The sequence below is a fragment of the Trametes versicolor genome, assembly GCF_000271585.1.
Source record: "Trametes versicolor FP-101664 SS1 unplaced genomic scaffold TRAVEscaffold_3, whole genome shotgun sequence".
NCBI lineage: Eukaryota > Fungi > Basidiomycota > Agaricomycetes > Polyporales > Polyporaceae > Trametes > Trametes versicolor.
The window spans coordinates 309,172-332,995 of NW_007360323.1; the positions used below are offsets into that span (position 1 = coordinate 309,172).

The 23,824-nt window shown below is 59.2% G+C and overlaps 6 protein-coding genes across 6 annotated transcripts; 3 read left to right on the plus strand and 3 right to left on the minus strand.

Moving 5' to 3' along the window:
• Positions 1-250: 250 nt before the first annotated feature.
• Positions 251-2,276, minus strand: TRAVEDRAFT_44054 (uncharacterized protein; the record flags this gene model as incomplete). The annotated part of the gene is made up of 9 exons (XM_008036787.1): positions 251-571; positions 683-830; positions 881-897; positions 958-1,241; positions 1,298-1,357; positions 1,410-1,496; positions 1,554-1,667; positions 1,735-2,078; positions 2,146-2,276. 9 exons carry the CDS (start codon positions 2,274-2,276, stop codon positions 251-253), a joined length of 1,506 nt encoding a protein of 501 aa, XP_008034978.1.
• Positions 2,277-3,066: 790 nt separating this feature from the next.
• On the minus strand, positions 3,067-4,465 carry TRAVEDRAFT_44055 (uncharacterized protein; the record flags this gene model as incomplete). Its single annotated transcript, XM_008036788.1, has 2 exons — positions 3,067-4,338; positions 4,409-4,465. 2 exons carry the CDS (start codon positions 4,463-4,465, stop codon positions 3,067-3,069), a joined length of 1,329 nt encoding a protein of 442 aa, XP_008034979.1.
• A 476-nt stretch (positions 4,466-4,941) lies between these two features.
• Positions 4,942-8,906, plus strand: TRAVEDRAFT_162213 (DUF221-domain-containing protein). The gene is made up of 14 exons (XM_008037092.1): positions 4,942-5,107; positions 5,161-5,292; positions 5,345-5,463; positions 5,527-5,613; positions 5,667-6,401; positions 6,460-6,802; positions 6,855-6,915; positions 6,968-7,140; positions 7,197-7,286; positions 7,337-7,510; positions 7,562-7,868; positions 7,924-7,999; positions 8,053-8,093; positions 8,143-8,906. Exons 1-14 carry the CDS (start codon positions 4,999-5,001, stop codon positions 8,762-8,764), a joined length of 3,069 nt encoding a protein of 1,022 aa, XP_008035283.1. The 5' UTR covers positions 4,942-4,998; the 3' UTR covers positions 8,765-8,906.
• Positions 8,907-9,079: 173 nt separating this feature from the next.
• Positions 9,080-11,582, plus strand: TRAVEDRAFT_18009 (uncharacterized protein; the record flags this gene model as incomplete). Its single annotated transcript, XM_008036522.1, has 9 exons — positions 9,080-9,239; positions 9,293-10,042; positions 10,095-10,358; positions 10,417-10,473; positions 10,526-10,576; positions 10,637-10,693; positions 10,745-10,956; positions 11,010-11,215; positions 11,267-11,582. The coding sequence occupies 9 exons, from the start codon at positions 9,080-9,082 to the stop codon at positions 11,580-11,582; spliced, it is 2,073 nt and encodes a 690-aa protein (XP_008034713.1).
• Positions 11,583-17,316: 5,734 nt separating this feature from the next.
• On the minus strand, positions 17,317-20,103 carry TRAVEDRAFT_26904 (uncharacterized protein). Its single transcript, XM_008036576.1, has 5 exons — positions 19,876-20,103; positions 19,420-19,821; positions 18,952-19,365; positions 18,483-18,897; positions 17,317-18,427 (listed from the first exon to the last, which is right to left on the minus strand). Exons 1-2 carry the CDS (start codon positions 20,022-20,024, stop codon positions 19,806-19,808), a joined length of 165 nt encoding a protein of 54 aa, XP_008034767.1. The 5' UTR covers positions 20,025-20,103; the 3' UTR covers positions 17,317-18,427; positions 18,483-18,897; positions 18,952-19,365; positions 19,420-19,805.
• Positions 20,104-22,857: 2,754 nt separating this feature from the next.
• TRAVEDRAFT_44059 (uncharacterized protein) lies at positions 22,858-23,364 on the plus strand (the record flags this gene model as incomplete). Its single annotated transcript, XM_008036789.1, has 1 exon — positions 22,858-23,364. The coding sequence occupies one exon, from the start codon at positions 22,858-22,860 to the stop codon at positions 23,362-23,364; it is 507 nt and encodes a 168-aa protein (XP_008034980.1).
• Positions 23,365-23,824: the final 460 nt, after the last annotated feature.

Below are 23,824 nucleotides of genomic sequence, written 5' to 3' on the forward strand. Positions count from 1 at the left end.
CGACTTGTAGAGCGCATGTCAGGCGAGAACAGTCGGAACAGGCTATACTACTACCATTCTATCACTTTTACTATAACTACTTGTTACACTACGCCAAGGAACGTCTGTCATATATTGGTTCATCTTCCCCAATACACCTCAAGAGCGTTGTCCAAAGGCCTTTATACACCTAATGACAGCCAGGGAACAGACATCCAATATACACATATACACATGCCCCCACTCCATTTTTGTCCGTCCCGATAACTGTTTAAACGGCAGCAGCCTGCTCCTTACTCTTCTTCCGCCACCCGCGCCAGCTGAACACGCCCGCCCACCACGCGTCCTGCGACTGCCAGTGCCAGATCGTCGAGAACGTGTACACCCCAGCCATCACCGCGCCCAGCACGACCGCGAACAGCCCGAGCAGCAGCCACGTCGTCGCGCGTGTGGTGTCCTGCAGTGCGTACGCGAGCGTGGACCCCGCGAACCCCGCGATCGACCACACGAGCAGCACGGGCGGCAGGCTTAGTAGTAGCGCGTGGCCCGAGAGGCCGAGCGCGTTGTTTCGTGCGTTATGCAGATACGAGAACTATGTGGGGGCAAGGGACGAAGAGGGGAGTAGGGTAAGGCAGGGTAAGGACGCGGATGCAGAGACATGAGCTAGAGGGCGCACCGCAGAATTGAGGTGAATAGGACGCACCGAAGAGGGCATGCGCGTATTGCGTTGGTGGCGCCAGACGAAGAAGACGCCGACGGTCATGCTGCCGAGCGCACAGAAGGCAGAGAGCATCGCGGCGACGCGGGTCGCTTCGCTTATGTCGTTGATCGTGAGGAGGCCCACGGTCGCGCTGGTATTCGCAGTGAGCGGGGGCAGCTAATAGACGGGGTCTTTGCTTACGACAGCAACACGGTTGCCTGATCAGAAGAGTAGGATGAGTAAATAGAGGCGGACGAACGTCCGAACGGAAGGCTTACGATGAGAATGAAGTCGGAGTACTCCCTGACGAGCTGGAGCGTGTACGACTCCCAGCTTTGTTTGAGGCCCGCAAGGTGCCCGCGGAACTCGCTCGCGCTCTTCACGTGCGCGAGGTACGTCGTCGGGATGCCGAAGAATGGGCCGTTTATGAGGCAGGTGAGGACGACGCGCGCGAGCGTCGACGGCTCCCGCGTGAGCTCGGGTGCCTGCCAGATGCTTTCGCGGTACGACTTGAGCTGGTCGCGCGTCACCTGCCCATACTTGTCTGCGGTCCGGAAGCTGTCTGTAGATGAACGATTCAGTGGGTTGTCAGTGAGGAGAGTTGGAGGGTGTACGTACAAACGTCTTTCAATACCCAGCCGAGGAGGGCGATGGTGGAGGGCAATATCCGCTCCTCATCTATTAGGCTGTAGCTTGGTCGATGCGGTCATCTTTAGGGGAGGCAACTCACGCCTTGCGCTTCTCAGTATGCTTAGAAGTTCTTCACACTCCGACTTGGAGAACGGAGCGAAACACCGCATGCCAACGTTCATATGTTCTGTAAACGACATAATCGTGAGCGATCAATGAGGTGATTATAGGCCAGTGAACCCACCGTGATGATAGGAGCGCAGTGCATCAATAGCCTCGTCGAAGCCTTGCTGTGGACATGGCCGGTGTGAAGGGTGATAGCTCACGAAATTCCAGTATAGCCGTCTCCCGCGCATCACTGCGACACGCACGGAGAAGCGTTGTTAGGCCTACAGGCAATCTGCACGTACACAGGTTTTACTGACGAGCATTAACAGACATATCTCTGACGGCACTGCTTCTGACTTTAGGAAGTTCGTAGCCCGCGACGCATTGCTTGTGGTTGACGAAGAGGCAGAAGGATGCGTCCATGCCGCCAATCATGTGCGCCTCCATGCCTTCCGGGAGAGCGAGCTGAGAACACTGGGCGCAGAACTCGTTGGCTCTCCTTAAGGAAGACGGTTCGCGGATGTCATCATCCACGACAACCTGATGAGTGGCGTTCATCCAGTAAATGGCTCCGCGAGGGTGGACATATGTCGCCCAACCTGGCGCCAGCGTAGAATCCCTAAGATGTGATATGGTGATATATGTGTCGTCGGAGGTCCCGCTAATACGATTTACAGTTAGACAGTATGCGACATATGGGCGCGGAGGCTGCGGTTGGACGAGCGTACCTTTCCAGTAGACCGTCCTTGTTTTCGGAAACGATGTCCTCCTGGACTCCGGTAGAAATGTCCACATCTTTTTCACTGGCGGGAGAGGCCAATGTCGTGTCTGGGTGTGCCAGAGTGGTCGTTAACGTCATGGTCTCAAGAGCGGAATGGTGGTGGCGCAGATTTAACGAGACATGGGCGACTCGTTTGATGTATTTGACAGATGGCGAGTCGGCAAGCGTCTGTCTCGCCCGAGTACACGAATGCAGCGTGGGTGTAATGGGCGTCTATGCAGACGCGTCCCTCACGTGTACCGTGTAGCTGGGCACGGCAGCTACGAGGAACACAGACAACTCTTGTACGAACGAACGTTTCAGGGAGTGATTGAGTCAGGGTGTCCGAACAGGTTGCGGACGCGAGGAATTCCGTAAAATCAACTGCAAGCCTGTAGCCGAGCCAGTAAATATTCAAAAGTAGCCGTCTGGCAACCGCCGGACGAAGCTCTGGTATACAGTATGGATAAAATGTAATTTTTATATACGTACTCGCTGATACAAACATCTATAAGATACACATAAGTAATAAATAAGAAGCACGCGTTCCGAGACCGCAGCACATCCAAAATGATAACAAACAAACCAAACAGCACGGCTCCGCCAACTATGTATGTCCGCCGAGTGGCGCAGCGCCTAGTCCCCTTGCATGTGCGCACACGCGTCTTGTATGTCTTCCAGGCCGATCGCAGTGCGCACCTCGGGCGGGAGTAGGAATAGGGTGCTTGTCGACAGTGGGACGTTCGCCGCATCGTGCTCCGGGCTGAGTATAGGTGCTAGAGAAAATGTGTCGTGATGTCGGGGGATTGGGAGTCGCAGGATATGAGCAAGCGGTGAGTCATCGCAGCCTCGATAGAGGAGCCCCTTAGAGCGTGGATACCCTTCCCAATCACTCCTTGTCATCCGACAGAAGCAGAGCGCACAACCTATCCCACGCAGCGATCCTATCGCCGCACCTATACATCCGCGCTTCGACCCGACTGAAGCTGAGTTCAGAAACCCTGTGAAAGCATGCTTTCAGGTAGATCGCGACGGCCTCGGGGGACGTGACCGGGGAGGTAATGAGGTCCAAGGAGACTGCACGTGTTCGCGGCCGCTCTGCCGGTACGGATCCCGCTTCATCTGCCCAGTGGTCTCCCGTCGCGTCAACTTGCAGGCGCATTTCCTCGAGAGCAGGGCAGCGCTCAGCGACATGGCGCAAGCCTCGAAGTGTGGTGCCGGACGAAGGTAAATTGGTCGGGCTTTCGAAGGGCGTTAGATGAAGCACGCGGAGACGCGGCCATGAGGCTGCCAGGTCTTCGCATAGGGCATCGGAGATTTTGTCCGCCTCCAACCATGCCAAACGCACATCTACGAGGTTGATGGTCCGGAGGGTATGGAAAATGGTGACGGAAAGACGGGTGATTCTTTGGTAATCTATGTCCTGGAAGTCGCAGGGCAACGACAGGGAGAGTGTGTCCAGAGACGGACCAAATTTTCGGGCGATGCCCTCGGTGATAATCTCCTGGTGGCGTATTCGAGCATAGCCTTGCAAAGCGACAGTGCATTGCCGAACACCGCAGCGAGGCATCCCATCCAAGAGGTTGTGAACGAGAGAAGATGGCCCTTCTAACGAAAAGGCTTGAAGAGACTCGAAGCCAGAACTTGCAGCTACGAAGTCGACGCCGTCGAGGTTGGTCTGGTCGCAGTGACAAATTTGGAGGGAGCGCAAGGATGGGAGCTTGGACAGCTTTTGGAGTGCCTCTTGGGTTGCGATGACGTTTGTGGTAGCGGATAATGCTTTGAGGCTGAGCAAGGAGGATAGCGCATCCAAGACGGCGGCAGAAGATGGTAAGAGGGAGCCGTAGATCCACAGAATCTCTATTGTGGTCAGCGAGGCGCATCGACGTGCGATAGTGTCCAGCCCGTCCAATAGCGTCGCGAGAAACTCGGCATCCTGCAATGGCGAGCTGTCTAAGGAGACATCCACGTGCACTGTAGTAAGGGAAGGGACGATCAAAGGCCAAAATGGCTGAATGGTAGCCTTGAAAGGAATCACCCAGTCAAGTCGTCTTAGATTTGGTAGTAGGGGCGTAGCGAGCTCCGAAAGTAGCGAGGGTGAGATCGTTCCAGACTTGACTCGGATATCTCGGACGTGACGCATATATTCGCCCATGCGTGTCTGAAGAGCGGATGCAGTTTGCCAGGAGTGTTGTCAGCAGTGTCAATCAACCACATAGGAGCATACACACAGTGACGCCATCGGTCCTGGTATGCACAGACTCCCATAGCGAGGCGATCGGGTTCATGCTGTCCAATCGTGCCCAGAGGGTCGCTAATGCGAGGGGCGAGACTGCTCTGCAAACCCTCGCTAGGGATGCGAGCGTTTGCCGTCCTTCATCTTGGTCGTCTGCCTCGGGTTCCGTAAGATATCGCAAGATGTTCCGAAGTAATTCGTTGCATGCTAGCACCGAAAAGCAAGCGGAAGGCATCCCGCTGGGATTCGAGCGAGATTGTGAACGTTGCGGTGGATTGAAAGAGACAGACGCGTAACAGTGTAGCTATAGGGAATAGAGCAGAAGAGAGGCTGCCGCCGTTTACACCGAGAGATGGAAGAGGTTCAAGTTCAAGTGAGCGGGGCGCCGGGCGCTCTAGTCCTGATCCAGCGCGTCTATGCGGACGCGTCCCTCACGTGTACCGTGACGACAGGCGCTAAGCCGCAGGCTCACCGCAGACGCTCTCTCTTGGTGGCCACCATCGACCTCGCATTCTGCTGCAGCCAACTGGCGGATGCGCTCTCTCCCTCTTACGCTCATCTAGCTTTGCGGCTTGTCTCATAAACATGCCTCCCTCTTGGGACTCTGGCCTACGCCTGCTTGCTCGTGCATTTAACGATACCGACACGCCTGGCGACGACAATCCGACTCTCCCTCCGGGCTCGCCACCGACCCGTACGTACACCTACAACCTACCACCCTGGCTACACTGAACGCGTTCCTTTCAGTCAAGTTTGAGGGGCCATGGTTTGTCACCCAGATCACGCTTTCAATCACTATCGGGCTCGTGTCCTTTCTTGTCTTTTCCTACTGCCGCACAAGATGGCCGCTTCTCTTCGCGCCGCGGACGAAGCTCAAGGGTGCGTCGCATAGCATATATACTGTCCGCATTTGCTGAAAGTGCTACCTCAGGTTTCTCCCCGCACGAGGCTCATGCTCACCAGGCCCAGGCGTTCTTCGGCTGGATCATACCTACAATCAGAATCTCCGAGTTCACTGTGCTTCAGATAGTTGGCCTCGATGCTGCAGTCGTATGTGGCCCATCATCTGTCACATATCCTCTTTGTCTGTCCTCACCTTCGTGACCTCATTAGCTCCTAGGCTTTTTGAAGATGTCATTCTGGCTCTTCGCGAGCTGCTCAGTGTTCGCCATTGCTATCCTCATGCCTATCAACCTAAAGGTATGTATATCCTCTCTTATGCACGAGAAACCACGCCAAACTGATGCACTCAGAACAACATTGACATTGGAGATGGCCGAGAGGACGCGGGAGGTGGCTGGTTCGCATTCATCTCTTCTTTGGACCCTCCACCGATAGGGACCCCATCTGCCGGCGACAACTGGTGGGACCTGCTCAGCGATGCTAATTCCTACCTTTCCGTTCACCTGCTCTTCACCTACGTTTTCACAATCCTTGCCCTGCGCGCCATCTACAAGAACTTCAAACGGTTCATACGCTCTCGCCAGCTATTCTCCTTGGAGCTCGTACACTCTGTACCTGCGCGGACGGTCATGGTCTCTCACTTGCCGCCGCATCTCCAGACTGAGCCCGCGTTGGCGGAATACTTCGAACAGATGGACCTGCGAGTCGAGAGCGTCAATGTCTCTCGGGAAGTTGGTTCACTGAGGAGGCTACTGGACCTGCGCACTGACGCGCTCTTGAAGCTTGAGTCTGCCTGGGTTGACTACCTCGGAAACCCCAGCCAGATTGCCCCGACTACCACTGCGAACCATCCGCTGGTGGACACAGATACCGCCTCAATAGAAAGCCAGCCGGAGCAGCTCGTGCTCCCCAACCGGAAAAGGCCGACCGTCCGGCCAGGGTGGTTCACGCGCAAAGTGGACGCGCTAGAATACTACGAGCAGAAGTTCCGCGAGGCAGACGAGCTCGTGAAGAAGCGGCGGCGCAGCGGGCGTTTCAAGGCGTCCCACGTCGCTTTCGTCACCTTCGAGAAGATGTCCAGCGCAGTACGTCGTCCACCATCCCATGCAAACTCACAGCGCTCACCGTCACTCCCTCGAACAGCAAGTCGCCGCACAAGCCGTGCACGCGCCGCACCCGACGCAGTGCCTCACGCACCTCGCGCCGGAGCCGCGCGACATCGTGTGGTCGAGCATCTCGCACCCGCCCGCGGGCGCACTCGTGCGCGAGTGGCTCACGATGGGCGCGATGGTCGTGCTGCAGTTCTTCTGGTTCATCCCGATCACGGCGCTCGCGGGTCTGCTCAGTTACTCGGAGATCAAGAAGACGATGCCGTGGCTCGCGCAGATGATCGAGCGCAACGAGCACCTCGCGGCGATCGTGCAGAACTCGCTGCCGTCGGTGGGCGTTATCACGCTGAATGCGACGCTGCCGTTCTTGCTCGAAGGTGCGTGGTCTAGTATTTTTCGAAGATGTGATATTAACATTAGTCGTAACAGCGTTGACGCTCATTCAGGGCCTCCCTGCGAGGAGCTGGATTGAATTCTCGATCATGAAGAAGTGAGCGACAGTTCTCGCATACGATAGACCAATGCTTACGGGATATCCTCAGATACTTCCTCTTCCTGCTCGTCAACGTCGTCTTCATCTTCCTTGTGGCCAGTACTTACTGGCAGCTGGTACGGGACCTCGCGAGTTCTCCAGCCAAGGGTATAGAGAAGTTAGCAGATGCACTAGCGGCAGGTAAAGCAAGGCACTTCTTCGTGTCCTATGTAATTCTTCAAGGTACGAGAGCCGTCTTCCTGGCCACAAGTACGGTATCTCACCGCTGCGGGACGTAGGTATTGGCTTGATGCCGCTGCAGCTGCTCAATCTCGGGATTCTCATTCCAAGAATGTTCTACCGCCTCTTCATCACTCGGACGCCACGCGGTAAGTAGGCTCTCCCAATTGATGGACTTAATGGTTCTAACAGCATACAGACTTCGCCGAGCTCAACGCACCACCTATGATCAACTACGGCATCGTATACCCGCAAGCAATCCTCATCTTCGTCATAACTCTGCTGTACAGTGTCATTCAGCCGCTCATTCTCGTATTCGGCGCGGTGTATTTTGGCGTCGCCTACGTCGTGTACAAGTACAAGCTCCTCTTCGGTATGTTCTCCATCCTCTCCCTAGGTCCACACCTGACATCCGCCCCGCTAGTCTTCTACAAGCCGTACGAGTCGCAGGGCCAAGCATGGCCGATCACGTTCGTGCGGCTCATCTGGGGCGTGCTCATCTTCATCGTCTTCATGATCGGGCTGTTCATCCTGAAGAAGTCGTTCATCCTCGCGTCGCTGCTTGCCCCGCTGCTCGGCGGCACGCTCCTGTGGTGGTACTACACGGACAAGCAGTTCCGTCCGCTGAGCAAGTACGTGAGCTTGAGCTCGGTGCACGAGGTTGAGCGTGGAGAGGAGAGTGCGGATGTGATGCGGCTCAGGGAAGGCCACCCGGTGACGTGGTCGCAGAGGTGCGTGTTGGCGGATTGGAGAGTTATGATTGAGGTGCTGACAATGTTCATGCAGCAATTTGAACCGGCGTCGGTATGCACAAAACGACGAGACTTTGTACGTCGCGCCCGAAGACGAGCGCACAGACTACGTGAGTTCGGTTTATATCACGCATGATCCTTCGATTTTGAAGCTTCTACACAGTCTCAACCACCAATGGCGAACTGGTATAGCGGAGTGCTCAAGTGAGTGCCGTTATGCGCCGGACCTCTTACAGTATTGACCTCTGTTCAGTACCGGAAAGCGGAGATACGGTCACCCCGCCATCACCGGCGTGCTCCCCGTCCCATGGCTGCCCATTAAGCAAGGCCAGAGCCTGAACAGACATCGCGACACAGGCGACGATGGCACGCCCGCAGTCGTGCTTACACTTCGCAAGAAGTACAGCGTACACCGCGAGACCCTGCGGCAGCCAAGCCAGGCGAGCAACGACAGCAGCTCGAGCGCGGAGCAGGCGCTATCCCCCGGCGGCGAGCACGTCGCGCCCTCAGATCGCTCCGTGCTGGGCAACCCATGGGAGGACGCACCGCCGCGTCCCCGCCCCCGCCCACACGGGCACCGGCAAACGGGTAGCACGCAGGTACGGCACCGGCTGAGCTTCGACGCGGCGTCTGGGGTGATCATGCTGCCCGAGGACGAGGACTGGATGGAGGAGGACGCGGGGGACAGCGACTCGGACGACTACGGGGACCTGCAGAACTCGACGCTCTCGGAGGTGGGCCCGCGCGACAGCCCGGGCGTTGAGGGCGGGTACCAGGCGACGGCGGGCTCGCCGGGCCATGGGAAGCGGTACAGCACGTACTACCACCATCCGGAGCGGAGGAGACAGCCGCCAGCGTCGTCTCCGCCTCAGTAGTGTATACCCATTTGGCTCGGAGGTGTTGTTACCTATGGATCTATTAGTTCGACACACGGTATACCTGTCTACATTAACGACCTCATACTTGCTGCATTGTACCACGCTTTTCACGAAGATTTGTTATAAATTTCCAGTTTCTACCCACATTCAATAGATCCCTTGTCATCGTCGCAGCTGAAGCTGAAGGCGCAACGGAGGACTCCGACACTCGACGGGAAGAGACACGCGCCGAGTGGCACACGTGACTGGGAGGCGCGTCTCCGCGTTCGCGCACGCGTTGTACTCGCTCTTGCTCCTCTTTTCTGTACCACCATGAGTTTCTTTGGTCAAAATTCGGGCGCAAATAACAGCCAGAACACAGGAACAACGAACTCCACGCCTGCGGCAGGCAGTTTCTTTGGGCAACCACCAGCAGCTGGAGCAGGAGCATCTGGAGGCAATCTCTTCGGCGGTGGTGGTTCAGCCTTTGGTGGTGCGTGCATCCGTGCCATGTCTCGCGTACCATCATTCACACCCATGCTATAGCGAAGCCGGCAGGAGGAGGTCTCTTTGGCTCTAGCAACACCTCAAACTCTTCCGCTCCTAGTGGCGGCCTCTTTGGAGGCGGCTCCAGCAACCCAGCACCAGGAGGCGGATTGTTCGGATCGTCAACCACCACTAACACATCCGCTCCCGGCGGCGGTATCTTTGGCAACAACACCAACGCGTCCTCTACTGGAGCCCCCGCGGCAGGCTCGGCGGCCGGCTCGGCGGCCCCTCCTGGCGGGTTGTTCGGCGGGAGTGCATTCGGCGGTGGTGCATTTAACAGCGGCGCGCTTGGCGTGGTCCCTCCCTCAAGCACCACGAACGCACCAACAACAGGGACGAATGCGGGGGCGACGGGCGGCAGCGCGTTTGGCGGCGGTGCGTTTGGCGGCGGCGCGTTCGGCTCGACTCCTGCCTCGAATACGGCAAATGCACCAGCAGCAGCGGGGAATACGGGTGCGACGGGCGGACTCTTCGGTGGCGGCGCGCCGAGCGGTGGGCTTTTTGGTGCGAAGCCTGCTACGCCCGCTGCTGGGGCCGCGCCTCAGGCGGGCTCATTGTTTGGCGGCGGTGCTGCGCCTGCTGCTGGCGGAGGCTTGTTTGGAGGCGGAGGGGCGACGAACACCACTGGCGCGGCCGGAGCGACGAATACCAGTAGCAGTACGCCGTTCGGCGGGGCTCCGTCTGGGGGTCTGTTTGGCGCGAAACCCGCGGACCAAACCTCCTCGACACCGGCTACTGGGGGCGGACGTATGTGATGTTCATTATCAACTGCACGCGCATTTATTGACACCACCGGCAGTCTTCGGTGGTCTGCCTCCCAAACCTGCAGACCCGCAAGGCACCACCGCTGCACCCAGCGCAGGCGCGGCGCCAGCTGCAGGTGCGGCTCCGGCAGCGCCCTCAGGTGGTCTGTTCAGCGGCGGACTTTTCGGAGCCAAGCCACCAACATCGACCGCTACGCCTGCAGCTGGCGCGACTGGTACCGCTCCTGCTGCACCTACATTGCCCGCCTTCAATCTCGGGGGTAACAAGGATACGTCCACAACTGCAGGCGCTACTAGCGGTACGTCACAAATATGCCATGACATAATGGAGCCTGACGTTAGTTCCCGTATGTATAGGCGCAGCGCCGAGTCTGTTCGGGGCCAAGCCAGAAGAAAAGAAAGATGGGGCAGCAGGTGAGAGCGCTCGACCTTCGTTGCGATGGCGTGTGCTGAACAACCGCAGCAGCACCTGCAGTTGCACCGTTCAACCTCTTTGGAGATAAGAAGGCCGCTACGGGTTAGTGGAAACCTTGACACTCAACGTACCGACCCATGTTGACGCCAGATGACCCTACAGCTCCGGCCACGGGCGCGACTGCACCGGCCGCTGACAAGCCCAAAGATGGTGCCACAGGTATGTTGCCGCGCTCTGTCGAGATATTCACCATCTGACCGTCGACCGCAGCCACTGCACCGAACGCTTGTGCCCCGGGCGCGTCAGCAGCCCCCGGAGCTCCCACTATCGCCGTCCCGCCTCCATCGATGTTGCGCGGTAAGACCATCGAGGAGATTGTGAACAGGTGGTCGAGCGAGCTGGAGACGCACGTCCGCGAGTTCACGAAGTTCGCGGGCGAGGTCGCTGTGTGGGACCGAGCGCTGATCGAGAACGGGAACAACGTGAGCGTGTCTGTGTATGCTTTTGACCGCTCGTCCTTACGCTATACATGCAGCTCGCCCGGTTGTACGCTACGGTTCTCGCGGCTGAGCGGGAACAGAACGACATCGACCAGTCGCTCGACCACATCGAGCAGCAGCAGAAGGACCTCGCCTCGACCCTCGACGCGTATGAGAAGTCGACGGAGGAGATCCTCGGCGGCCAGGGCAGCAGTCTCCGCGCGCTCGACACCGGCCCCGCCGACACCGAGCGTGACAAGAAGTACGTAGTATTTCATCACCCCCTTGATGCTGACGCTGACCGCGCACACAGCTACATGCTCGCAACAGAGCTGCACGGGCACCTCGACGACCTCTCCGGCTCGCTCATGCAGATGATCGACTCCGTGAACGGGCTCTCTTTACCCGCGGGCGGCGCTCAGGGCGGGCAGGCGCAGGACGGCGGCGAGGACGCGATCGGGCAGATTGCGCAGATCCTGAGCAGCCACCTCGAGAGCCTGCAGTGGATCGACGGCGCGGTGCGCGAGCTGGACACGAAGGTGACGGACGTGGAAAAGCGCGTGCGGGCGTCCACGGATGGGGGGCTGGGCGGGAGCACGAAGTCGCGCGGGTATGGGCTGGGCCGATGAGGAGCCCGAGTGTTCGATCTGTATTTGACTTGTAGATTGGAATTGCACGACCCTTCACGATTATGAAGAATGGCGGGATGCGCCGGTCGCGGGGGCGCTCCGTGCTGGATCTCGCTTGGCCGACTCGGTATCTCGGGGCGGTCGCTGGATCTGGCCGACGGGATGTACTGCTAGGGAAATAACTACGGACTCTGCGTCGAGGGTAGGTGGGTATTTGACGCTGGGCGTCGAGGTGAGCAGATAGCTGGCGCCGGAGAGCGTCGAGAGTAGGTGAGTGGTCGGAGCTGCGAGCTCGTTCTCGCAATTCAGACGGTAGGAAAACCACAGAAATCGCATTGTGCACTATGGACAGTACTAGGACCCTGTACGCGCAAGATTCAGCCGCAAAGACGGAACCGCCGCCGTCCACGACACTTCGCGCACGCAGGGGGACGCGGGCGCCTATTCTGACACGACTCGAAACTCCAAGGTCGCTCGTCGCGGCCAGCTCTCCTTCCTCCCGCCACTCGTGCCGCTTTTGCTCTCACGCTCTCCTGCTGCGACGCGGTCGATTTCTGTGTTTATCGCCATCCAATCCGCCGTCTGCCAACCCACACGTCAGCAGGAAACCGCACAACACAAACACGGTACTAGTACGCACCTTCTTCGACTGTACGCGCGTGCGGCTCAGCTGCGTCCCTGTCAGCGCGTATTTAGGGCGCAAATAACCTGGTGCGTGGGCGGAAGAGATAAGAGCACTTGTGTGCGTCGTCACCGCGCGCCGAAATGGACACCCGGCAGAGTCTTCAAGCTGAGCGGCAGATGCGTCGACGTCGTGCGCGTCACTGTCCCGCGCCAAAGTCCCCTGTCGAGTTAGCTACCGCATTCCGAACAGGTAGGAATCGGATGCTCACCTGTTTATACTCTCCGAAGCCTGCCGAACGCGTCGCATGCGATGCACGGTGGCGGGAAACATGAGCTCGCAACCGCGGGTGTAGCACGCGATGTTTCCCGAAAGCGCCGCCGCATCATCCTCGCTACATGATTCAACATGAAGATCATGGTCAGTTGACGGTAGGTGCCAAAACGGACAAATGGCTTACCGGAGTGCATCCCGGAGACTATCTGTACGCTCAAAAGCCCTTGTAGGGCACTTCTCCCCCCGCGACGTTCATCGTCCCTTCGACACTGGCTGGAAAGAGTGTCGTGCGGGATGAGAAGGCAAGACGGCGCCCTTCATGCATTGGACCTCACAAAGCCTCGGAGGCGTCCGGAGCACTCGGCCCGCTCAGCACAAGCAGGCAGGCAAGGGCGCCTATTTCGACTTCGCGCGAGTTTGCCAAGTCCCGCGCTGCCACTCCGCTTCTGCCGTCCCCGCGCTGCTGCCGCTGTCGCTCGCTCTCGCTCTGGGGCCCGCTTTCGATGTCGCCACGCTCTCCGCGGCACATAAATCCCCGCGCGCTGTCTGCAACCTGCGGAGACGGCGCGTGTTCGCTCAACTGCGCCTGTATAAAGTTCGGGACGGGAAGCGAGCCAACGTTAGCGTTTGCCGTGCACCGGTGAATGTGAACATTTAACGAACCAGAAACATCGCGTCGCCACCGCGGGAGGCCGCGTACCAATTGGGAAAGGTGAGCAGAGACGCGTGTGTCTGCCGGGAGCTTTCTGTGAGGCAGGCAACGCTCTCACCTCCCTCGTGTCCTCGGGATCTCATCAGGGACACTCGACGCACAGGACAAGTCCGCGCTGGGCACGCCCGTGTCTCTGCTGGCCGGAACGACATTTGTTCCAGGCCAAGACCCGACTGCTCTCAAGCTTCAAGCCAGGGACTGTTTGCGGCTGCACTCGTGCTGCATGAACACCGTGAGTTAACTTGATGCGTGATGCATATGAACCCTGAACCAGTAGCTCACCTTTGCCATCAACCACTCCTCTCCGAGTGCGTCTGGGACATGCATTGGGCACATTGTGCTTGCGACGTAGGTACGCTTTCCTTTCCGGTGTGAACAGGTCTAGGCGGGGGAGAAATGGTGCGTGCCCTCGAGCGAGTGCGCGTGCATGGATTCGCGTGCCTGGGATGCCGGTGCGTGCATGTTTGCGCTCGCCGCGCGCTCCTCGCACGGGAATATACATCGTACTTGAGAATTTGCATCAGTGTCGTGCGATGGCATGGGCCGCTTGCTGCGGTGCTGCACGAGATGAGACACGCCCTGCATACAACAAGTTAGCTCATGAGGGCGGAGTAGCAGAAGGTCAGTGGCTTACCAGGTCCGCACATCCACAAGCAAGTCCAGGATGATCTTGAGCCGCGCGGTGGGCGCTCCATGCCTGGGGTGTTGTTCTCATCTCTATAAGCACAACGAGGGGTCGTGCAGCGTAAATTTGCACGATGGGAGCATCTTCGACGGGTCCTGGCAGGGGTGCACAACGTCCGTGGATGGTCCGTGTACGCCGGAGACTGCGCTGCACAGTCGCGCGAGCTCCCAGGTGCGCATGCTGCACGAGGATGTTGCATTGCTTGAGACCAGACTGGCGATAGCAGTATTCTGAGATATGTTGCTCACCGTACAAGTGCCCGGTCAGCTGGCCTGCATCCCTGGCCACCGTGAGGCAAGCAACGCCGTGCTGCAGCCTGAAAGGTGCACAAGCCAGGCCAGGCCAGGTTTCAAGGTGCAAGTGTGTTGACTGAAATGCTCCAGAAGGCTTCTTCTGATGCCAAAGCTGACGGACTTGTCAACCAAAGGGATGGTTAGTGAGGGGGGTACCATGAGTTGGATCAGGGAAGGGGAGCAGGGAGCAGGATGGAGGATGAGGAGGAACGTGCGTGGCAAAGCCAGCGTGGCAGGGACTTGGAGGTTCTGGCTGCCTGGACGGCCGTATCCGTCCAGTGCTGTGCTGCGGTCCAGTGCTGTGCTGCGTGCAGGATGGTACGCCTGCAGTGGGAGCATCACGGCAGACGGCACGGTTTCGGGGTGCGTGTGGTTAGATTTGCTCATTTCCAATCTAATTCTGCCACCGCTCGCTTGTAGTTCGCTGTTTACTTTACTGTGCTGGACCAATCATAATGCCTGGATGGGTGTGCGGTGTGATCGGACATATGTGTGAATATTCTGAGTGGATTGCAATCAAAGTGGCAACCCGCCTCATTTTAGTTTTCCCGCTTCCGTAATTATGGATGACTTGGGCGAAGCCATTGCACACTGATCATATACGGCCTCCCAGAAAATGCTCAAGGTCACTCATTCAGAGCTCGAGGAGCCAGGAATTTCGGTGTGTGCAGCACAATGATGTTCACACTATTATTCCTGACCTCCTCCAGCTCTGCCTGGTAGGTCTGTATCACGCATAGCACTCATCATTGGAACAGAACACATGCTCTCTTCTGTTTTACGTGAACGTCCGGGTGCATGAACGTTTGCCGTCCGTAAATCTGAGATGCACTTCCGCCAGGGTTGCCGGCGCTTTCGATTGAATGTGCGGTCGAGATCTGCAGAGATGTCATTGCCGCGTGCGGTGTTAATCGGCAGTCAACACGGTACATGCTGCTACCAAGTCGTCGAGCTGGTTCCGTTCGTGAAGCGAGCGCAAGAGTGAGCTTGTAAGCAAAGCATAGCGGTGAGAACTAACTTTGTGGCCGCCCAGCAGTTGCCTTCTTTGGTAAGAAGGTTCGAGCCGCCACCGTCGAGGCACTCCGACGCACGCATTCATCGTGCTCTGTCGTGTTGTCCTTGCAAAATATATTTGTCGACACCCTGCGAACTGAGCATACCGAGGCACCGGACAATCCGCGAGCTCCACACACCATCAGGTCCGGAGAAGTTTATCCCTGCTGTTTCGCGCCGGGCCTCCGGAATGCATGGCTGCTGCCGTTCCAACCCCTGCCGGTACAGAAACAAGCGTACTCGCCATTTCCAGTATCTTCCCTCGCAACGATGGTACCTGCGCCCGCTTGAAATGAGGACCTTCTTGATACCTCGCGTACTGGGCGCCCGCCGCCCACTCTCCGAAGCGAGCGCAACCCTCAAGTCGAGGCCAACGCGCCACGATGCTCCGCACCGCGTTGCCATGCCTGTGCTCCCACATCATGTCCGTGCGGAATCATCCCCGCTGGCCCTGTCGTGCTCGGCTTGTCGTGTCGCTCCGTGGTTGGTGCCCCGCCCAGCGGGCTCGGTGCATGCCTCCGGCCGTCTCGTAAGGCCAGCGTGATGCGCACGTTTCCTTGCGACAGACTGAGACTCGGATGAATTGGCTCCGGTGCACGGTCGGTGCACGGACCATGAACCGATGCGAAGAATCGGAACGGCCCTGAAGTACAGCCGTATAAATACGCAAGCGGGCGCGGGCGCGATGCGGACATGCTCACCCTTGTCCCTCCCTCTCGCCTGCTCTCTCCATCTCCCCCACCAGCTACTTGCAGTTCGCATCGAAGCGGGCACAAGAGGTACGTCAGTAGCAACATACTGGCAGCATCTCACTTACCTGTTCATTCGTAGCCCGCCCCTCGAGCAATCAAGAAGCGCAAGATCTCGGGCATGGTCGGCAGGGAGCTCGAAGGTACGGCCGCATGCGGTGTACAGTCTGCCCCGAAAAAGGTAGGAAGTCATGATTTGTCGGCACAGATACTGATCTCCGCCGTGGGGCCTCCCACGGCATGAACACGACGTATGCGCGCGCGTATGCCATCGCAGGTCACCGTGCACCGGGAGCACGTAGGGCGAGCACACTGCGCGCATTCTGTCCTACGGTCCGACCTCTCGTGAGACCCGGCAGCCCATTGTTTGCGCAATGGATATCCACTCATGCAATCGTAGGTCTCGCCTCGTACCTGCCTCAACCGTTGTTACATCCTCCGCGCCGTCTCGCGCTCACCGGAACCCGGGAGATCTGTAGGGCACGATTGCGGTAAGCATGTCTGCCCCGACTCCGAACACGTAGTGCTGCCACTAACCTCGATCGCTCTCCGCAGTATGCCGTCGCGAAGCGGATACGACTCGCAGACGTGCGTCGCGAACCGCGACGCCGCAGCGCCGGGAGCGCGAAAGACGTCGCGCACGAACACGGTGGTATGTGCTAGCTACGCCGCCCAGCAGCGCGCACGCACCTTACGACGATCCTGCACGCCGTGAGTACGCTCTCTATCCTCGGCGAGCGCGCAGTGCTGCTCACCGTCTCCGATAGTCCTTCCCCCGTGCCGCCCGCGCCGTCCCGTCGACGGTGTACGCGAACTCGGCTTCCGGCCACACTTGCAGGGCGAGATCGAAGGTGCAGTACGCGCAGGTGAGCACGACAGCCCGGAACTCGCGCGGGCACCCAGATGGCTTACCTACACGTGCAGCAGTGCACCGTGCGCATGGCAGCACAACGGCGGCGCGGAGGTAGAGACGGCGCACGAGGGAGCCGGGGTCGACGGCGGCGGCCCGGGGGAACAGGATACGGATAGACTACGATACCAGTATCTACGTACGTACGACCGGAAGCCTGCACGGGCTCCCTCGTCTCGCGTGCGGTTGCGGGGGCGTTGGCACGCTAGAGGAGAGGTGGGCCGTCGGTTGGGAGGAGACGGAGGTGAGGTCAGGCGTGCGCGTGCGCGTGCGCGCCCGTCACATTGTAGTTCAGCCGCTCCCGCCTGGCAGCGAAAACCTCGCGACTGGACACGACAGCGGTGGTGTCGTCTCCTGGAGCGTCGCGCACGGAGATGGAGGCGCGCGGCACGCCGGCCGCTCGCTTGTGCACTGGGCCCGGTCCCGGTGCACATGGGGTGTTCGACGGCGCCGGCGGACTCCGCATGCTCATCGAGCGCATTCGGTGCGTGAGTGTTCCGCTGCTGTCGCATACGCACTCCACATTGACAGTGCTCACAGATGGGTGCGCGCGCGGCGCCCCGTGGACCGCATCAAGGTGCTTGGAGGGCCGGTCCCCTCCAGCTCGCCGCGAAACGTGCACGGTTCGACCCCGTCGGGCGCGCCAGAACACGTCAAGGGCCGACGTGGAACGTGCCAAGGACGTCCCGTGCCAGATCCTGCCGCCGGAGGAGGCGTTCCGGGGCGGGGACGCGCATTTTTCCGTCGTCGAGGCCTAAAAACCAATGAAATCGAGCGAAATGCGCCCGATTTTTTCTCCTCGGATCGCCACGTAACTCGCTGGGGGAGTGCGTTCTGGTGCACGGGAGCGGCTGCCGCGTTTCTGGGCGTCCCGGAGACGATGCTGGGGCGCGGGAGAGGCGGGAGCCGCGCGGTGGGCGGCAACCGCCAAGCTTGCCGTGCTCGTTCCACACGCGTTGACACGGCGACGCCGACGTGGATCGGCGTGCAGAGTGCGCCGTGGGGTGCGTGCCCAGTGGTGGGGCTGCCGGGACGCGAGGGGCTGCCGGGACGCCCATTTCTTTGCGGCGTTTCAGGGATCACCCATGAAATCGCCCGTGACTGACCAGATTTTTTCAGCGCGGATCGGCGCGAGACTGCGCGGGTATATGTGCCCCGGTGCGGGGGAACGTGCATCATATGTTTTGAGCGCGCTGGACACGATGCCAGGGCGCGAGCGCGCTTGCAAGCGGTGGTCGCGGCGATCTTGTCGGGAGCGTGCAGCACGCAGGACGTGAGCAGTGCGCTCGTGCTTCGGAGAGGTGCGTCAGGCGGGCGTGGCGTACGTATCTGGAGCGTTTGGAGGCGGCGCGACGCAGCCTGCGGGCTGTGGGGGAGGGTGGCCCAGGCGACCGGAGCCGGTGCTGACGTACGCCCTCCCGACATCGATGTACGCTCCGGGCGTCGTATATACGCCATTGGGCTGTTCTATGACGTCGGAAAAAGGGCGGGGCGGTCGCCATGGAGGGAATAGCGTCGGTGGTACCATTTTTTGTACTAGAGCCGCTTGAAAATCCAAGTTTGTCAGCGCATTTCGCGTGTCGGTACGCTGGGAGCCTACCTGATGCGACGATAGCACGGTGCACGTCGTGCCATATACAAGTGCCGGGCGTCGACGGAGGCGAGATGCCGGCAGGACGGGCGGAAGTCGGTCTTCGCATCCCAGGCGGTTAGGCGGTGTCCCGCACGTACGACGCGTGCGGCGTCTTCGTGCGTGTACCCACGGGTTCGCAGGGGTGTGGTGAGCATATATCCAGCTCGCCAGGCGGAGACGTCGAGGGACGCGGTTTGGGAACAGTGTTGTTGGGCGCCAGGGCGAGCCGAGGACAGGCCCGACGTCGACGCCGCAGTTCCGAGTTGCGCGATAAACACCGCGGTGGGCATACTGCCACGGTGTATGCGCACATTTTCTGTGGTCATCACACCGCGTATCGCGCGACACGGCGCGGATATTTGCGATTTAAAGTGCGCACGGCCTATAAATGAGACGTCGTCAGCGCAATTCGCGTGGCCAGAAGCTGCGGACGCACTCGATTAGAGCGTCATGCTGCCTCTTTACGTGAACGCTAAGCTTGCGAGTGCCGATGGAAGCGGCGGGGCGGGAGACGGCGGAGGACGGTCGGAGGTGTCGCCTCGGTGCGCAGGCCCCTACGTGCGGAGGACGTCGATGGCACCTTGGCGCACGCAGAGACGTTTGGATCCAGGCGTGGTGAACCTCCCCTGAGCTTGTAGAATGGGGGCGCCGAGATTTGCGGATGGTACACTGCGATATCGGGGGCGCCCGTGGGTTTGGCGTGTTCGTGCCACTGGCGTCGCAGTTTTGCCGAGCGCCGCCCACGCCACGGCTGGCACGTTCAGACGATACCCGTGTATGTATTGCAAGAGGACGGAGGGCCGTGCGGGAAGAGCGGGAGCAGGTGCGTGCCGTGTAGTACGCGGGCGGCCTGTAAATCGGCCGCTGTGAGTGCAGTTCGCGCCGAGAGAAGCTGTAAACGCACCTCGATGAAGTCCATCCTCGGCCCAACGCCGTCGTGGACGTCGCACGCGAGTTCATGCAAAAGGCATGATGCCAGACGGCGCGAACGGGATACGCGGACTGCTAGGTGCACCGGGCATCACGGTCGAAAGACGTTGAGGGCGCGTTAGCGCACATAGGGTCGTCATCCTCTGGGTGTTGTGAACGTCCCCTGGGCGTCCTGACCGGGGGCGTTGAGGTCCGGGGATGGCAGAGTGGGTTGAAGAGGGCGATACTGTCGGCTCTGCGAGAGACGCGGTTTTGCAAGGTTTGTGAAACACCGTCACGAGGATGACAGGACGGTGCGTACAAAGGATCTGTACGGCTGAGTCTGCCCGTACTGCGCCATGGGAAGACGGCGTTTAAAAATTACAGGGCGGGAGAGCTGTGAATCGCAGATTGTCAGTGCGGATCGCATCGGATGGGCCTGCGAGCGCACCTGGATGAAGACGACCGTTGGCCAGTCTGATTCAGATCGTCGCGCACCGCTCGCACGCACACCGCTCGCAGGGAGAGAGCGCGCGGAACGACGGAGTGCGGACAGCGGAGACGAGGCAGCAGCAGGGACGAGAGCACAAGCTGGGACATGCGCTCGGACGAGAGCACGCACTGGACGGAGGCAGGACAGGCGATCGAGCAGTGGCAGCACCGTCGAGTGAGCGGAGAGAGGGGGGGGCAACTTGAACTCGGACCACCACAATCAACGTTTTTCCCACGCTCCTGCCCCGGCGTGAGGAAGGCGAGAGACCCTTATGGGCCAAGGTAAAGTATGCCGGGTAAAGCCCTCAGGAGTGTAGACTGGCCAGAGACACGCGACGTCGGGCCAGGCAAAGAAAAGGGGGAGAATAGAGTGAGGAGAGGTGGATGACGTGTACACACCGGGTCAAACCGATGCCCCGCCGAGCGGATGCCTGCCCACCTGGCGGATGCCCACCGAAACGCGTGGATGCCTGCGACTCCAAGCAGAGGACTGAGACACCAAGGGTGTACAGGAGCAGTGGAGATATACTAACACCTGCTCGAGAAACGGAGTACGAGAAGATGCGACCGAGGCTGAGTGGGCGCTAAACAAAGAATAGACGCCCAGTTTCAGATTAGATCAGATTGATCGAGATAAGATGCACATCCCATATCGGGAGCATGCTGCGGTGGGCGCTAAACATCAGTCGCTCTTGCCTCCCGCCACCACCGTCGCTGCCACCACACTGCCCCGGCATCGCGCAGGACCTCTGAACTGATGACCGACGGCCGAATCGAAAGGAGCGATTGCGAAGGAAGATCCTGGAAAGCCCCGCTCGAAGGCGCAAGCGAACAAGCTCTGACGGCGGCATTGACCGGCCTGGGAAGATACGCCGACCAATCCAGCCTGTCCGCAAACAGCCTGACCATCCCGGGGCCGGATCAAGCATCGCCCAGGGCGCCAGACAAGGCGCGCGCGGTGCGCTGCCCGCTATCTTGATGTAACGAACGTTTAGAAGGGTCCAGCCGGGTCGCGCCTCCTCTCTCTCCACCATTTCCCCTCCATATTGCACGCGTGGTGGCCCTGCCATGGCGAACGGGTATCAAGCAAGCGCGCGGGCGCAAGGAGGGAGAGAGGACGTCCCTGGTAAGCCCAGAACTCACCGGGAAATGAAGATCAGCCTGAACGGACGACTGGCGCGGACCTGGTAGTCCCGACCACGGATCGGGCTTGAGCCCAAGTCGTCCGTGCCACAGTCCTAGGGTGAGTTGGCTAATCCACGCCGATTTTTCCGAACGGAAGGGTGAGTATGTGGCCGAACACGGCAAAGAGGGCCAGGGCAGGCGCATCCCGCTACGCCGATTAAACCCGAGGTGTGAGGGTCGGTGTAAGTTTCAAGGGAGAATGCAGCATGCAACGAGTGCGCTGCCACCGAGCTGCAACCTACAAGGCCACGCGAAGCAATCCCCGGGTCTGGCGGGGCGTTCTGTAGCCCAGGCTTATTCCTGTGGGGGGTTTTCTGTCCTCCGACGTACACCTGTATTTCCGCGCGAGCATGGCGCAAGAACGCGGCTTGGCGAAGAGAGCTCAGAGCATGAGTATCGAGTGACCGTCTTCAGTGACCGTCCTATAATGAAGTTCTGACCTTAACCTGAGTGCGTACGCACATTCTCGCGGAGTTCTGCCCGGCCGACCGGTCTAACTCTGCGGGGCCACTGAGGCCGCCGCGACTCAACGGCGCAAGTGTTTCCCACTGCAGCCGGCGCGGCAGGCTACTTGTTTTGTCCCAACGAGAGCATTGCGGCCGCTTCTTTCCAGAATGGATGGGCGAATGCCTTACTTTCATGGGAGAATGGCACGAGCATGTTTCTCAATTCCCATGTCTTTCCTGACCACTATGAGGAACAAACACAATCTTGACCGATGCAAAGTGGCGCGTTAACTTCTACCCCGAATACTCCGATGTGACTGCGTTAATATGCGTGGAAATGCTGAATGAAGAAGCGGCCATGCTCGAAGGGTGATCCACTCAGAGCTAAGTCTTGCCCTGCCCCGGTGGATTCGCGTGGAGAGTCACGAGGCCTGGCGCGTCTCAGATATGATGGCCCCGGGGCTGATGAATGCTCTGACACTGCCGTGGCCCCAACCATGCCAGAGCTGCCCGGTAGAGTGTCTATCCGTTTCCTGCCACACCTAAGAGATATTGAACCGTGCTGATACCCGAACTACCGCATAGCGGCGCGTCTATCTTTTCTCTAGAGTTCCAGCTCTCCCTACTAAAGCAGAGGGGCTGACTAAAATCCTGGTGATCCCCAGAGCCCAAGGAGGCCATGCCTAATCATCTGGCCCTACTGCACCTAGTTTCTGGGCTAGCGGCCCCATTTTTGAAGCCCTGGGGCGGCGGATCAGTTTTCTAGACTCTAAATCGCAATTCGCTTCCTCCTGTGGCAAAAGAAATGCCTGTCTGATAGATTTCCCTTACAGAATCCTGCCTAATTCCTAAGCCCTTCTCCAGGAATTACAAGCGCTGCTACACAATATAGCCTACCCAGAACTGAACCCTCATGAACCCCAGGATGTCCCTAAAACCCCTGAGTTGCCTCCAGATGTGGCCAGAGCATACTGAAATTTCCTGGCTCCTAGCTAACTAGCCCAGAGAAGATGTAGGGCCTAAAACGTCTCCTTAGAGCGGCGCCCTAACTAGAGAACCTCTCCAAACCTAGGGGTTTTACCTGGCCCTGCCTCTCCACCAGAGGCTTCAACTAAGCCAGCAGGCCCTATAGTTAGGAAGACCATGCTCAGGTTAGAACTCACAGAGAAGCAACCTTCTAAGGGAAAATAGGAGAATGCCTCCTAACCAGGAATTGACCTTTAAATTTATGGAAACACCCTCTGAGTTTTAAATAGTGGATGGCGTGTCTCCCTGCCTAGCCTCCCCTTCCCCTCCAACCACCACCAGTGATGACCGCCATCCCAGTCCACACCAAAGAGAGAGGGTCGGCACCCTCTAGCCTCCCGAGAACCCCTCGCTCTCTAGACACCATCTCCCTAGACGTCGTCATCCCTCCCCCGTCCCCCCTGCGTGTCGGCGCACGCGTAGTGATCCACAGCCTCACCGGCTGCAGCCCCCAAGGCGCGCGAGGCCAAGCGGAGTACAACGCGGAGAGGACTGGAGTCGAAGGACCTATCGTTGGAGTCCGGAGTATGGAGCTGGCGGTGACAGAGTTCATCGTTAAGAACGACAACCTGAACTCGACGACCAACTACGCTTACCTCACCATACAACACCGCCAAGGAGTGACCGTCCAGCTGGAGGCGTGGCGCTGGGTTTGGCGTACCCTGTCCCTCCCTTTCCTCCACCACACGAGACACGTCCCGCTCGACCACGAAGCCGTCATCACTCCACGGGAGTACAACATCGAACGCGCCCTCGAGAACAGAGTCGACCGAAGGGAGGACGGGGCCTAGGTAGTAAGGCGGGCTCATCAGTGCGGCACAGAGCGATGTGAGGGAAGGGAGATGAAATTTGTAGAGCGACCGGAACCCTGACATACCGAGAGCACATGACATGTTGCCGCTAAACGACCGCGCCCGGCAGTACGCGATGGACCCGCCCAGCCAACGATACCTGCCCTGCGACAAACAGAAGGCCTCTCACGAGCGGGGAAGGCCGCCAGTGCACCAAGCTCGTGCACTAAGCTCGCCCCCGTCTCGATCTGATAGTCTCGTGGTTGAAGGCGGGCGCAAACTGGGGCACGAGCCCACGCCGGTGGACAGAGCGGAGCGCTACGCGAATCCCCTAGCGGACCGAAGCGCATCTGGTGGAAAGACCAGCTCTAGTAAGAAACCCACCAAAAATGAGCGTGCCATCGATGTGTGAGGGAGAGGAATGGGCCCCTCCTGTCTCTGAAGAGCACGAATGCCTGGG